Raw genomic sequence first — 17,024 nt, forward strand, 5'->3', positions numbered from 1 at the left:
AAAATTCAGATATGTCAACTACTAATTTAAATATTATAATAAATAGTGTTACATGGAAGATATTCCAAGCATAGCATTTATTTATTTCTAAACTAGGCGGTAGTTTGCAAGTTCATCAGGACAACATAATAAAAGTAGCCTATGTCCATGTTCACGGCAGCGGTCCCTTTGCTATTTGGCAAATTCAGGTGGCAATTTGCTCACCTTATTAAAACAAGGTGAGATATGAGATATATAGTTCAAGTTCTCATTTAAATAATATTAGTCAACCATAGGAAATTGTATGTAATGTCACTAATACATGTTTCCAAAAATATTAAGTATTAACTGTCGCCCGTGACAACATCCGCGCGAAATTAAAACTTAATAAGCCTATGTGTTCTTCCAGACTATTTTCTACATCTGTGCCAAATTTCATTAAAATTCGTTGAACCATTTTGAAGATACTTTCAAACAAACATCCATCCATCCATCCAAATATTCACATTTATAATTTTAATAAGATTGTAATTATAAATTAAAATAAAAAGGTTATGTATGACTATGATATCTTCATATTTAACAGACAAAAACCAAATAATAAGTTTATATTCTATGTTACTGTATACTATGTTAATGTTATTTGCACAGAGATCAAAATACAATAATATTTGTAGAGTATATGAAGCAGAAGTTAAGAACACTTTCCATAAAACATTTTAAGCATAATTGCAAATCATTGAGAATCCCTACTCTCTATTACATGTGTTTATCTAGACCGAAACTATACCAGTAGTAGAAATTTTTCAGCATACATTTTACTTTGTTATATCCCACACATTGCAAACACTCATAGATATAAATTTCCAAGTCATTAGTCTAAATTTTAAGATAATACTTTTATGTTATCCTATAACCAACAATTTATTACTGCTGAACAACTCATTAATGCATCAATTAACATGGATTTGTGTCAAAGTGAAAAAATTACCAATTAAGTATATATGTACATTAAATGTAAAAGCCAAATATTTATTTATATCTCATTACATTAAGTGGAGACAGTTAATTCTAATAAGGACTGACTTAAGCCTGTATTGCAATGTTTATGGATAATAATATATGTAAAAACTTAATATTGACCAAAAGTAAACAAAGTTAAACACATACCTTTATACAAAATTTACAACAGATACTAATGTTTTTTTTTTTTTTTTTTTTTTTTTTTTTTTTTTTTTTTTTTTTTTTTTTTTTTTTTTTTTTTTTTATATATTAGACGGTGACAGGCGTCACATCGCGCTGCGCCCAATTATTATTATAAAATAGTTACTCAAGTCCAACTTCCGAATTAAGTATACAGTGAGAATTAAAATGTGTAGTGTCACCTGTGTTGTTGTGGAGGGCGCTGAAAACATCAAGATAATAAGTTAATTACGATTTAGAGCGCGAGACTTGAGTGCGGCAGGTTCTGTCTTCTAGGACAATCAACAAATCAAGAAAACTCAATTTAACTTTGAATACGTTATTCTGTCGAAACTGTCGCTCACGAATGCGGCTACAACTTATAAGTGCTGTGCGTATTTTGTGACAAATACCGGTGTTCGAAAGTGAATTGGCCATAAGTAATCAGTGATGAACATTTTTATTTTGCTACTTACCCGCGTCAATTTGCAAATTGGAAGAAGTCTTATTATTGGATTTCATATTTCAACACCTTATTAAAACTAATCGTGGCGCAGCGGCTCCACTACTTGCGGAGTCCAACCATAATAGAGAGAATTCAGCGAGTCCACTGGTTCGTGCCCGGGGAAGCAGTTTTGAACTTTTATAAATTTTTTTTTTTTGTTTTTTTTAATATGTCCTGTATGTTGATGTATTTAAATGCCGTTTCTTTTTTTTTTTGTTTTTTTACACATTTTGGTCATTATATAAATATAGTTTGAAGTTTTCATAAATTATACGAAAATTTTTGTTTTGTCAATTTTATTTACACTTTTACAAAAATTACTTTTCTTTTTTTTTTGTTTGTAAAATTAACTTATATGATAGAATAGTATTTTTTTTTGCCAGTCCAACTAAAATTCTCTCTATTTTTAAATTACTTAAACGGATTATTTTTTTTATTTTTTTTTGTGGTCTAAAAATAAGTCTACGTTAGATTAAATTTTAATTCCTAATTGTAATTTTTAAAGCTTATGTATGTCCTTTTACTATAGAACCTTGTACACTTTAAGTTAAGGAAAAAATTCCCTTTATTTACCACCAACAATAATTAATCGTTTGTAACGTCATAATGGCCTCTCCGACTATATGTAGTGGTTGTAAATTAACATTACCAGCGAAAGAGTTCATGGTCTGCTGTAAATGTAAATTCAAATATGATCTTATGTGCGCTAATGTAACACTAAAACGTTTCACTTCAATGGAATCGCGATTAAAATTGTCGTGGAAGTGTCCTGAATGCTGCGGTCATGTTCCGAAGTCCGGCAACACAAACACCTCTTCGCGGTCCCACTCTGAAGACATTACAACTGAACACTCAAATAAAACTTTACGCAATAAGCCAATCAGAGAGTTACCTACAGCACATGAGGAAAGTAATTATGTTACGGAAGACAAACTTCGAACAATAATGCAACAGGAGCTGTCCAATATATTTAATAATAAAATAAAAGACTTAATACGCGCAGAATTAAAAATAATAAATGATAAAATAGATAGTTTTCAGGAGGCAATAGATTTCATTAATGTACAATACGAAGAGATTAAAAACATTCTTCAAGAAAAATCGACAATTATATCAACTCTTAGATCGGAGAACGATAAATTAAAAAAAGATGTTAAAGACCTTGGTAACCGTCTCAATATAATGGAATTGCACATGAGAGACAGCAATATTGAGATTAATGGTATACCGGAAAACAGAGCAGAGAACCTAGTAAATACACTGAACCAACTGGCAAAGATTGTAAATTACCCGTTAGTCACCGAAGATATTCAACACATTACTAGGGTTGCTAAAATCTCTCGGGATAACAACAGACCTCGAGCAGTGATAGCCAAATTACGAAGTCCCCGACAGCGAGATGCCTTCTTAACCGCTGTAATGAAATATAATAAAGCCAATACGGATAAAAAATTAGGAACTCAACATTTAGGAATAGGTGGCGCTCATTCTCCTGTCTTTGTTACCGAACATCTCACTCCTGAAAATAAATCTCTACACGCAGCTACTAGAAAAAAAGCAAAGGAACTATCTTACAAATTTGTATGGATTAGAAATGGACGCATCTATGTTCGCAAAGATGAAAACTGCCAACAGCTACTTATAAAAAGTATTGATAGCCTAAGCCTCCTAAATTAAAATTAAATACTATCGAATGTTGTGGCACCTTTGAATATTCAATGTTAGAAATATACTACCAGAACGTACAAGGCTTAAGAACTAAAACTAACGATATATCAAAAAATGTCCATACATCTAATTACAATGTGATCGCACTTACAGAGACATGGTTAAACCAAAATATCGCCGACAAGGAAGTAATGGATGATAGATACGTGGTTTACCGGAGGGACAGAGTGTGTGGGGGATCGGATAAGCAGGATGGTGGAGGGGTATTATTGGCGGTCGCACGTGACATACCATCTGTACGAGTTGAAAGTTGGGAGATCGATGTTGAAAATATTTGGGTCGTAATACATACTAAAAAAAACGGAAGATTACACAAAATAGCAATCTGCGTGGTTTACTTGCCACCACCAATAAAATGTGATATACTTACTAAATTCTTGGATAGTATTGATATAGTGATTAGTCAAGCCGATGATGTAATAATACTAGGAGATTTCAATGTAAATTTCATAAACTGGAGCACAGTCGAAGGTTGCACTTACATGAAAGCATCGAATCATAATTCATCTCTTGGTCTTGCTCTTACCGACTTTTTAGCTATAAATAACATGTATCAGCATAACTGCATTCCCAACGCTGATAATAGATATCTCGATCTTATCTTGAGCAATATTCCAAAGGCATATGTTTCTAAACCTCTACAGCCTTTATCTAAGTGCTACCGATACCATCCCAGTCTCTTACTTACCATCCCAGATGCAGATACTAGATTATTACGCGAAAAACCCCGTACGAAATATAACTATTATAAAGCCGATTACGTTTCCTTAAACAGCGAATTAAAAGAAATTGACTGGGATTACAAGTTCTCCTGTTGTTCTAATGTTGATGACATGGTGGCTGTTTTCTATGATATACTTCAGACTTCTATCGACAAATATGTTCCTAAACGAAGCATTACTAAATCTAAATATCCTTCTTGGTTTAATAGTTCTTTAATTAATTGTTTAAAAGAAAAGGAAAAAATACGCAAACGATTTAAAAGATTTAATAATCCGCGTGATGAATTTGAGTACCATATCCTCAGAAAACGTGCGCATAAACTCTATGACAATTGCAATAAATACTATAAGCAAATAATGGAAAAGAACATCTCTAGAAACCCAAAACTACTATGGGGATACATTAAGAACAAACAAAGCAGATGTTCCCACATGCCAGAGAGAATGTACAAAGACAATCTCTCTGCGCAAAGTGGTAAAGACATCGTCAATTTATTTGCGACACATTTTTCATCAGTGTATTCGAAAAAGTGCGTTGATTCTCAGAGTGATCTTAGTACGAATATTTCTATGTCAAATCAATTTGTCTCAAATGTCAAAATCAGTGAATTTGAAATCTTAAGAAAAATCAGAGGACTTGATATTTCTAAAGGTGCAGGTCCCGACACGATTCCTCCTTTATTTGTCAAAAGATGTGGTCGAATACTGGCTTTTCCTCTTAAACTTATATATAACCGATCAATTCAAGAAGGAAGATTTCCAGTAATATGGAAGAAGGCCTGTATAATACCCGTGTTCAAAAAAGGTGATGATGCAAATGTTACGAATTACCGACCCATTTCTATACTGTCAACGTTTTCAAAATTATTTGAATCACTGGTATACCCAATACTGTGTAGATTAATTGACATGAATCTTTCCATTGACCAACATGGTTTCAGATTAGGTCGCTCCACTCACACAAATCTTGTTCACTTCATATCCGATATATCACAAGATGTTGATAAGGGCATGCAAATCGATGCAATTTACACAGACTTCAGCAGTGCTTTTGACAAAGTTAACCATTCCCTGCTGGTTAACAAGCTTGAAGCATTTGGTTTGGGCGGGACCTTACTAGATTGGATAAAGTCATATCTAAACAATAGACAACAATATGTATATGTGAATGGATATGAATCAGACGTGTTTTATGCTGACAGCGGCGTTCCTCAGGGTTCTCACCTTGGTCCCCTGCTATTCTTGGTTTTTATCAATGATATAACCTACTGCATTAAAAACTGTAAGAAATCTATGTTCGCAGATGATTTAAAGTTATATAAGGTTGTCAAATCCTCTGAGGACTCCCATCTTATACAAGAAGACTTAAACGCGATAGAAAAATGGTGTTGTAAAAATTCTATGACTCTCAACGTAAAAAAATGTTACCATATTAAATTCACCAGGAAGAAAAAACCACTTGCCACAAGGTATGAGTTAGGCGGCGCAGCTATATCTGAGCTCGATGAAGTACAAGACCTTGGTGTGACAATAGACTCTAAATTAAAATTTACAACTCACATCAATAACATAGTGGCCAAGGCTGCTAAGTCTTTAGGCTTTCTCAGACGGAACACCCAGGACTTCAAACTTTTACACACTAAACAGATGTTATACAATGCTTTTGTGCGTAGCCAACTCGAATATGCGAGTGTTGCTTGGAATCCTTTGTATGCGGTGCAGTCGCAACGAGTTGAGAGTATACAACGAAGCTACACACGCCATTTAGCATTTCATGCGAGGGGATTTTCACATCGGAGTCCATACATTCAAAGGTTAAAACACTTTAATATGATATCATTGAAATCAAGAAGACAAGTATTAGATACATGCTTTCTGTACAAGCTTCTAAATGGTTCACTTCACTGTCAACAGCTGCTTGAGAATGTGTTCTTTTTGGTACCGAGATCGAACACACGCGGTGCCAAAAAGCTTTTTCACGTCCCTCGGTGTAGGACAAACCTCGGCCAACATTCACCTCTGAACAGGATTTGCTCTGGATTTAACAGACTAGTTGAACAGAATACTAAAAATAATATAGATCTTTTTGGCATGAACTTTAACTCTTTCAAAAAAATTATTACAACTAATTACTGTTTGCTTAATCAATAGAATAATTACATAGATATAAAATAGTGCTATTTTATAATAATTTCCAAAAAGTTAAACTACTACTTGAACAAATACTATCGTAAACGTTATGTACACCAATATTTGCATATGTATAAGGTCTATTACTGTTTAATTGATAAGTTGTAAGTGTGTTATATATATGTTGTGGTTGTACTTGAATAAATAAATAAATAAATAAATAAATGATAATTAAAAAAGAAGATAACAACAATGAAACTAAGCCAACTAATGACATCAACAATTCAACAGTCACAAATAAATAAAACGTCTTTTCAACTTATTTGCAACTTAACAAACAACACACGAGCGCCTACAAGAACCTCAGCCTCAAAAATATTCGTTTAAATATCAAATCAATTACAAGGACATATTTGCATAGCAATGAATTATAATAAGTTATGTTTTCCGTTTTGTTCAAACTGTATTATTTAACACTTACACGTGTATCCGACTGCCAAGCCATCACCCATGTGAAAATAAACTAATTTATAAACAGAATTGTAAACAAGTTAAACACTTTTTAGTGTTACATCGGTTGGAATAACTTAAATGTTATGACACGTTAGCTATCCAATACTCTTCTGCAACACCATTAAACTTGTTCTGCACTTTAATAACATCAGAAATTCACACCTATAATAGGCTTTAACGGAAAGCCTAAATACGAGAATCATACGAAATTTTATAATCACATATACACATAAATAAAAAAATAAAATATTGCTAAAACTATCCACTGCGCTGCGCCTTGAATGACAAATCAAGTGACAGCTTGACAGCCTTTGTCAATTTTTACGCATTGCATTCCTTTCTACGTAAGTTTTTGTAGTGGACGTTGAAAAGAAAATCAATTATTTTAACTTTCAATAAGAAACGAAATCCTTTTTTATACATAATCAATCATCATCTGATAAAAATGTCATAAAATTTCTTCTGGTCCTGACTTGCTGACATAAAACCAAAAATTTTTATTACCCGACAGACCAGGGGGTTTTTCGCGCCTATGAAATTTTGTTTTATATATGTGCGTTTGTTTGTTTGTAAATTCCTTGGTTACCGTCACCTTAAAGCCTAAACGGTTGAAACCATTTTGACGAGTGAAGAGCCATTCGATTTCTTCTAATCCAGCTTCCCAGGAGTATCATAGGATGTATTTATTACATCAGCACTGATCAGCACAAAATACATGCAGCGGACATAAGAAATAATATTCTAAATAAGTGAAAACGAGTTCGACTCGCAATTTTTTTTTTCGTTGCTAAATCATTATATTCTAAAATAACGTTACAGTTTATTTAGTTTCAATCATAAAATTTAAATCCTTCTTTTGAAATGCAGCCAATAGATAGCGCTATTTCATCCTTTAACAAATAAAGCCTCAGTCAATAGGCTTTTTGGTTTTAAGGTTGGATTATTTTATGTTACAAAGATCTTGTTGCTGTTATGTTTAAGTGTTTTGTGTGTTGATCATATCAAGGATAAAACATCCTAATTCAATAAAGTTACCCGGGGCCTAGCACGAATATTTGTGACAACCGGCTATCGTCATCGGCAAAATCTATAATTTATAAACACTAAAATTTGTTCAGCGCCCCTATCGGGCATAAAGTACACCAAAAATCTTATACTTATTTTGACATAATTTCATTGACGTGACCTATGAAGGCGATTGTCACAAACAAGTCTATGACACGGTAATAATAATACCGTGAGTGAGAGAGATACAGTTATACCCAATTCCTGTGACGTGACAAAGACAGGGATAACTATCTTCTGTCCCTTTCTGCGTACCAGGCTTTGGGGTTTGTTTGGAACAAAGGTTGTCCCCTACAAACAACCTAGGTTGTCCCTAACAAAGTTTGACATTCGTGCTATTTTTCGAAAATTGTGAGTACTTAGTGGCTGTAATTGTGCAAAAATATTTTGATATTACAGTTTTAGTGAGATCAAGTGTATAAAACATGGTATACTGCTGTATTGTTGGTTGTAAAAGCCGTAGTCAGCGAAAAGAGAAAAACATAACCTTTCAATCGTAAGTACTGAAACTACGCACTTATTCACATGTATTCATACAAAATAAGGAAGAAAATACAAACTAGTTGCTCTTTACAGTCTTTGTAATAACTAATATGTTAAAATACGGGTAAAATCAGCTAAAATAAAATAGTATTTTTCGAACATTATGCGCCCAAACGCAGATGTCATTTGTGTCAAATAATATACTGTAGATCTGGGAAACAAGCGGCCATATTAAACTTCTTTTCAAATTGGTTGGTTATTACCCGTAAAAATAATACCACCATCTTGTTTTAAAAATTACCCTGAATTTAGGGGAAATAAATTATAGTATGTATAATGTATATAAATGAAACAATTCACATTTTTTATAATATTTTCAACAGATTTCAAAAGGAGTTTTTAATTCTGGTATATGCTGTGTTTTTAAATATTTGATACTTTCTTATCCCGTTGATTTTAAAGAGTATGCTTTTTAATTTGTCCCATGTAAATTTTGTTTCTTAGAAATTACAATCAAAATAGTTTAATATTAAGTAGTTTTACATGTAGTGTTCACTGTAATGATATACAGAGTAATTTAAAATTATATGACTATAATATTGGTATGTTTTTTGTAGCTTTTTATGAAGACTTAGGGCTTCGTGCATATCGAAGAAAAATAGGACATCGTTTGAATGCTCGTCTAATGGACCTAAGACTGAAGAGATGCCGCGCTTTGTTGAAGCGGTACGCGGGAAAAAATATCGGGAAATTCTTTTTTTGGAGTCACTCAAGACATCCTTGATTAAGGCAGCCGCCGATATTGACATGGACCTCGTTCGTGCTGTGATAGACGACTGGCCGAGCAGATTGAAGGCCTGTATTCAAAATCACGGATGTCATTTTGAATAAACTTTAGTGTCATAAGAATCTATGTTTTGTTAAGTTCAATTTGGTATATAAATGGTCACATAATGAATAAACTTGTTTCAATTATTTTATATTAAACATGTGACAGAATTTATGACCTGACTAAGTATTACTAAAAAAATCTGTTTACGTAATCTTAGTCACATAAACAAAAATTACGCATTGTTTTTTATATTTATTACGTTTATTAATTACAATTTAATTGGGAATATATAAATTGGTCTATATTAAATTATATCGTAATTATTCATTTTCGGGACAAAACAGACAACTGGTAACCCCAATCCTTTTACATATATATAGGTATAGTCTATAGTACTCTCTATCTGTCCCTTACGGGTGAACGCGCATGCCATATCTATATAATTCTTCATCTGAGGTCACAAATATTTCGTACTAGGCCCACTGCTCGTATCAGCATACACATCAAAAACATTGTTATTCTAAAGACTACCAAAATTGCTTAATACTGATTGACGTACAAGAAAAAACTTACGCCTTCTTGTGTTTATACATTAATCTTCTACCTTAAATACAATAATCAGCCACGACAATTACTGGGTCTTAAAGAATGTGACATTTTTTTAGTTTTAAACTGATAAGTAAGACAAGAATATCTAAGAATTTTTATTGTTTCAAAACCTAAAAAATGTGAGCAAATAATTAAGTAAGTACCTGATATTGCAAAGAGAACCTAGGTTCTGATCTCTGTATATCATTGTTTCGTCTCCATGATGACCAAGAAGACGACCGACTTCGATGCGGCTCACTAATCCTTGAAATGAATTCCAATGGTCTAACGTTATGCATGACTGTGACTGAACGATAGTCTCTCATATCGAAACACTATAGCACTTATTTTCAACATCACTTTCCTTCTTTTCCGCATGAAATAATGTTTACTTTGTTATTCAATTAACAAGCAAAAATATAAAGAATGATTTTCGTAACAAAAGTGGCGCTGCAGTGCGACATATGACTACTCTAATCTTATCGCCGCGAGAAATGAGCACGATAAAAAGAGCGAACGGTAATAATTAACGCTAAGATGATAACTGGGTACGGCTATGACCTAGTCGAGCAGTTTTTTCGCTTTGTATTTTTTTATCTAAATTTTTGTGATAACGGCATCAGTTAATCAATATTGTCATGATATACTTTTTCTGGATTGTATTCCAAAGCTTAGAAATTTTTACATAGCCTTTATTAAAACATTTACTTTAAGCAATTACAATTCTCTTTCTTAAACAACAATAACGTGACAGAATTATCAAAATTGTAAAATAAATATATTAGTAGAAAACTAGCTATTGCCCACGACTTCGTCAACATGGAACAATATTAACTAAATGATTAATAAATATTTTATATCTTTTACATCACAGCCTAATATGACGTTTCACTAGTCTACTACTATCGTGAATGAAGAGTTAATAAGTTTACGAGTACACATTGATCATCCTTATAGAACTATCAACGTTACATCGTTATTGTTATTTTTTAAGTTTCCAAAATCAAGCTTTTGCCACTCCTACCGAAGATAAACTTTACAACGTATCAGTGAAAGTACATATCTTCTTCATCTTACAGCCTAACTTAGAGTCGATAAGAGGTTTTCCTTATTGTAGTATGGAAAGGTAACGCTAAGAGTCATCCTTAAAATTAACGACTCTTGAGTGCGGCAGTTAACGTCCTAGTTCCTGTAATGGAACAGAGAGCGGTGACAGTGCGATCTCAGCCCCTTCTACCATGGCACCTATAAATAATGCTTAGTGTTTGAAGCGTGTAACGTGCCTATGGTACTTGTGTTATCCAGTGTTAGTTTGTCACCACAATCGAGGTGAAGAAAATTCTACAAGAACTGCAACGCCAAGACACTGAAATGATAATGCGGGACTGAGGATAGTGGAAACTTTTACTGTCGTGGGCCAAGGTCTACTTTAGGTCGCTGCAGTTGCCAAAATTCTATATAATAAAAATGCGAAGATAAACTATTATATAAATGGAAGCTCTGGGAAATCTTGCCTTTTAGTTTTTCTTTTTAATACAAAACTCAAAAATTTCATTGTTAAGAAAACGGAATTGTTATTGAAAATAATAATTAAATGTTCAATACAGAAAAATTATTCAATGTAATGTAAAGTTTTTACTGTAAATCCATACTGGTACGGTAACCGATATTTGTAACTATACTTATGTTTTATCTGCCATTTCTATAATCTTTGGTTTTGACATTGACTTTGACGATATTTGACATACCAGATTGACAAATGAAATCTCAGCTGGAGATGTAACCAAATGCAACCTATAAAAGTTTATTCATAATTCAAAACAAAATATAATTTAAAATATTTTTGTTTGATGCTTTTCAAAATGTCGCAACAGTTGATAAACGAACAGAGCAAATATATTTTAGAGTATGTTGTTTGTTAATTTTAGAAACTTTTTGAAGATCTACAAGGAAGAGTTCGTATTAAACAAAGTATTTTTATTTACAGCTTATTTTCTGAACAGACGATTGATTCGCAAGCTTTAGACATCCTCTCCACGCAAGTCCAGAAAAGGTTTCCTAAAACAGAACATTTCAACTGTCAGTAATTGTGCTTGGTTTGGTTAAAGCATAAGTTTATTAACTGTTTGTGTTTAAACAAAGCAAAATAGCTCTTAAATAATGTGCACCCATAAAAGCATTTTTATTACAATTATTACTATTACTAAGGTTTAATCTAGTTTGTTTAAAAGACTGATATAAATAGCTAGATTAGTATTATAATTTTTGAAATACATTTTCTCTGTATCCGACTGCCCTGGACAACACTTGTCTGATTTTAACCAGTAATTGGTTCAAGACGTACAATAAAACATTGTTTTAATATATCTTAGAGACTTCATTTATTTATAATAAAAGGTTCAAAATGTTTTTTTCTCTATGTCTAATCTTTATCTCTAATTCTCTTATATCTCCACAGTATGTCTTCTTCTATCATCACTGATCACAGGAGGAGACTTATCCCTCCCTGGCCAGCGAGTGGTAGCTCTGGCCATCATCTTTGACACATACAAGCAAGAGAACCCATTCAGTTCCTTATTCCTGCACCTTTTAGAAGGCAAACCAGGTTTACTGCCGTTAGCACCTCAGGAAAGGCTGTTTATTGGACAGCTCTTTGGATTCCTGCCTGTAAACATAAAAGATGTAAGTAAACAATGTCAAGTTTAACACATGTATTGGCAGTAAACCCACCTATAACTCTTTAGCTAGGTTTATTTGTTCTTAGACAGCTGTTGCTTGACTATTTTAGATATCAAGTGATCAGTAGCACATATGCCATCTAGTATTAAAAAATTGACAGAATAACCTTATAAAGATTTGTCAGACATAACATAGTCATTGTTTATGTTTTAGAGGCTGTTAACATTTTAATTCATGTCCTTTTTCATTTTGAACCAGATATTAAAGAAAACAGCAAAGCAAGTAATGTTAACGGAAGTGGTATCAAAAGATTTAGATTTTGACTATTCATCACTGCAATCAGTATTAGCTGAGAGAGCGACGGAGACCAGCTCAGTGGCCAAGGCGACTGTGTCAGCACTTATACCACTTGGTGATGGGTTTGTACTCATAATGCATTATTAGTTAAACCAGATTCTACAGTTAATTATAATGGTCTAATCATGGGTTCTAGTAGTTTTTGCATTTATGACATTCAAAGAAGCAAACTATACTATATTATAATAATTTGAGTTAAAATAGTTTACAAATCTGATATAATTGCAGGAGTCCGCCTAACCGAATAGCAATGAAGGAGTTACTAGAGGCGCTGATGGGGAATGACTACCTGCCGCTGCACCGTACTCTGCGCGCTGCCGGACCCATCCCGCCTCCCACTTTCCTGCTCGACCCCACTGAGATATCTTTTGCTGATGAGGTAAGTGGCACAGTAATGGACACCTAAAGTTGCCATACTCATATTTAGAGGTTGTAAATGTGTGAGAATAGTAAAAGATAAATCCTTAGGCAAAAAAAAACTCCAATTTAAAACTACAATATATATCAGGAATAAGGAAACAGGAGGTGCCATTGCATTATTTTATGATGTTGAAATAACTTTGTTTACAGGGTGTTTGGAAAAACCTGGTTAATCATGGCGCGTACCTACCGCTATACGACACTGACTACGAAGGATTGCTTGGTTTAAAACCTCCAGAGAAAGTTCCAGAAAGAAGAGTCCTACAACAGCACAAATCAAAGGTATGGATAAAAATAGATAATAGTCTTTTTAGATAGATTTCGGTGTAAAAATATTAAATTCAACCAATTACCAAGGTTTTTGTGTCACTTATCTTTGTCACATAGGAGGAGAAGAAAGAGAGGAAAGAAGAGCGTGAGGAGAAGAAGCCAGAGGAGAAGGACACTGTGGGCGCGGTGTCGGAGGCGCGCGAGCTGACGCAGCTGGCGCTGAAGGGTGCGCTCAGTGTGCCACACCAGCAGCGCCTGCTGGCACTACTCGACCAGGAACCCAACATCGTATATGAGATTGGCGTCACGCCCTACCAAGTACTGTTGTGTTTACCCTAATTAGTCACAAATTACTGAGTAATGTCATGTTTGCCCTACTACCTTACCTAGAATATTTTTTCATAATTTTTTAATCTTTATTTTGTTTCTGTCTGTGTCAGAAGTAGATCCTTAAATAGAGGCTTATAAAAAAAACTATTATTCAATGTTTTATATTTATTTTACTCTTCAGCTACCGGAGCTGGTGGAGAACAACCCGATGGTAGCGATCTCGGTGCTGCTGAAGTTGATCCACTCGCAGCACATCACCGAGTACTTCAGTGTGCTCGTCAACATGGAGATGTCGCTGCACTCGATGGAGGTGGTCAACAGGTAACATACCTTCACTGAAGGTTACAGTCACCAGAACTTAACCATGGTCAATTGTTTGGTTATAACCACTTATAAGACATTTAAGCACCGTTGGTAAAGAAAGGAAACCATCTCGTGAAGATAGAATTTTAAGTGATAATTCAACTTAAACTAGCTGTCGCCTGTGATTCCATCCGCGCAGATTGTAAAAAAAAATTGAAGAAAATTAGCAACCTATCTATCCTGGTTTTGTTCTACATCTATGCCAAATTTCACCGAGATCCATGCAGCTGTTCTGGAGATACATAGTAACAAACATCCATCCAAATGTTCGCATTTATCTTACTAATATTATAAATGCGAATGTTTGGATGGATGGATGGATGTTTGTTGGTAGGTATGTCCAGAACGGCTCAACGGATCACGAGGAAATTTGGCATAGATGTGGATCATAGTGTGGAAGAACACATAGGCTAGTTCTGATGGTTTTTTTTTAATTCCGCGCGGACGATAGCTAGTAGTGTAATAAAGATGAATTGTGCAGGCTAACCACATCAGTGGACCTGCCGGTGGAGTTCGTGCACCTGTACATCAGCAACTGCATCTCAACATGTGAGACCATCCGGGACCGCTACATGCAGAACAGGCTCGTCAGGCTCGTCTGCGTCTTCCTGCAATCACTCATCAGGAACAAGATCATCAATGTTAAGGTGATTAACACATTTAGGCCGTTGTCAGAAAAACTGAATAGACCCAGTTTCCGCAGTAGATTTATCAGACACCTTAATATCCAATAATATATTTGAAGTAAATTACTTTGTTGTTGATAACGTCGGTGGCTCAGGTGTTAAGCACTTGACTTGCAATCTGCAGGTCCTGGGTTCGAATCCCGACTTGTAACAATGTGTTTTTCGATTGTCATACGTACATTTATCCAACGTTCTTACGTTGAAGGAAAACATTGTGATGAAAGCTGCACATATCTGAGAAGAAATTCAATGATATGTGTGAAGTCATCCCGCACTTGGCCAGCGTGGTTAACTATGGCCTAGCCACTAGGGGTGGCTAAGCCATAGTTAACTTAGTACCCTAAGCTCCAAGCCCCTCGGTGGAGACATATAGTGAGCTGATGATGATGATGATGAAATTACCTTGTATTTCTATTGTAGGAACTGTTTATAGAAGTGGAGGCGTTTTGCGTAGAATTCAGTAGGATCAGAGAAGCGGCCGCACTCTTCAGGTTGCTCAAGCAATTGGACTCGGGAGAGGGACATAAGGATACAAAGGACAACTAGCCAATGTTTTTGACTCAATCCCACGCCCACTGGTGGGCTAAACACGAAGCCCACGACCACTCAACTATAGGGCTAGTCCCACCAGTGAGCTAAAAACTAAGCCCACAACTTAGTTGTTGGGCTAGTGCCACAAATGGGCTTTTGTTTGCCTAATGGCTTAAGTCCACATGTCCAACATTGGGCGATGACTTGTTGCCCACAACTTTGACCGTGTTACTAACGAAGCAATTCTTACAGACTGTATAGCTTAATGATATTTAAGACTAATAACTTAATATTAAGTTAGAACTAAGTGTGCAAGATTATTTTCTTAAGATTTGCGATATGGAGTGATTTTTTAATGTAATTTATTTAGGTGTTAGGCAAAACCTGTCCTATTATGTCTTAACTCTAACCTACAAAATTTATAAAATGTCAACATTCAATGAAAATAATTTTTAAGTAGTATAATAAATGAATTGCGTTTTCGAATTAATTAAAATCAACCCTAAATCATGAAAAAAAAATAACAATTAAAAATATTATTTAAAAAAAATTAATAAACTTTTTCATTATTTTACAGTATGAAGAAATATTTATTTAAAAAAAATATATTAATGGTAATTTTTATTAAGAAACAAATCAAATAAACATCTAGTTAAAGAACACAAGACATTTCAACAAAAAGATAGTACAGGAGAGTTGATATTTTTCACACTTAGAGGTTTCTTCCTAACCCAAGGGTCTTACTTACGAAGGTCGTCCGTCAGGACCGGACAATGATCCTCACTTATCCAGGTTCAACTATAATTTTGTTCCAAATTTATACCTACATTTTTTAAATAGTACTGTTTTATTGTTTATAATATTTAGCCTTTGATTTAAAACTAGATATATTTGTCTCTTATGAGAAACCTTGTGGTTAAAAGTATAGAATCTTTATATGTAAAAACATGAGATGTTACTTTTTGTCATAATCCTGTAATTTTATTTAGCTACTAGCTTTTACCCGCGACTCCGTCCGCGCGGAATAAAAAATAGAAAATGGGGTAAAAATTATCCTATGTCCGTTTCCTGGTTCTAAGCTGCCTGCTCGAATTGTCAGTCAAATCGATTCAGCCATTCTTGAGTTATAAATAGTGTAACTAACACAACTTTCTTTTATATATATAGATTGATGCAATCAAAAATATGTAAATATGGCAAATTTATAAATTATGAAATATACTTGAAACTGTGTAAAAAGGACTGAATATCAACAGACAAAAAATCGTATTGATAAAAGTTGCCATTGTGGTTTCAAACAATAATGTTACTATATTCAAATAAGTTTGATATTTTATTAGTAAAATAAATCATATGATTGCAGGGTGGATTATTACTTAATCTGTTGTTTTATTTTTCAGTAATTTTCATGGGATTGAGACATAATTTTATTTTAGGGTTAAGTTTTTTAGTAGTGTAAGTTGTTGAAGACTTATCTAACCTTCCTACTTCCGTTCAATTGCAATGAGGCTGAGATATCTATTTTCTTATAATATGGTAACTCTGAAATATTTCTCTTAATTCTGAGTATATTTCATTCCTCATCTAGTTCTAATACATCAATAATAATAAGAAAAGAAAAGTTTAGCGAAGAGCTTCGACCAACATCTTAAGAAGCTCTC

General features: G+C 33.9%; 2 protein-coding genes across 2 annotated transcripts in view; one reads left to right on the forward strand and one right to left on the reverse strand.

Moving 5' to 3' along the window:
• Window positions 1–10,237, reverse strand: part of LOC106716462 (E3 ubiquitin-protein ligase Nedd-4) — a 33,680-nt gene extending 23,443 nt beyond the window's left edge. The window contains exon 1 of the mRNA XM_045681425.1: window positions 9,892–10,237. Within this exon, the coding sequence (XP_045537381.1) occupies window positions 9,892–10,053 (162 nt within the window). The 5' untranslated portion in view covers window positions 10,054–10,237. The remainder of the gene's footprint in view (window positions 1–9,891) is intronic.
• Window positions 10,238–11,479: 1,242 nt separating this feature from the next.
• Window positions 11,480–15,767, forward strand: LOC106716615 (CCR4-NOT transcription complex subunit 11). The gene is made up of 10 exons (XM_014510163.2): window positions 11,480–11,633; window positions 11,715–11,806; window positions 12,186–12,409; window positions 12,665–12,825; window positions 12,992–13,142; window positions 13,334–13,465; window positions 13,571–13,771; window positions 13,965–14,104; window positions 14,628–14,793; window positions 15,253–15,767. The coding sequence occupies exons 1-10, from the start codon at window positions 11,578–11,580 to the stop codon at window positions 15,376–15,378; spliced, it is 1,449 nt and encodes a 482-aa protein (XP_014365649.1). The 5' UTR covers window positions 11,480–11,577; the 3' UTR covers window positions 15,379–15,767.
• Window positions 15,768–17,024: the final 1,257 nt, after the last annotated feature.

The sequence above is a fragment of the Papilio machaon genome, chromosome 16, assembly GCF_912999745.1.
Source record: "Papilio machaon chromosome 16, ilPapMach1.1, whole genome shotgun sequence".
Taxonomy (NCBI): domain Eukaryota; kingdom Metazoa; phylum Arthropoda; class Insecta; order Lepidoptera; family Papilionidae; genus Papilio; species Papilio machaon.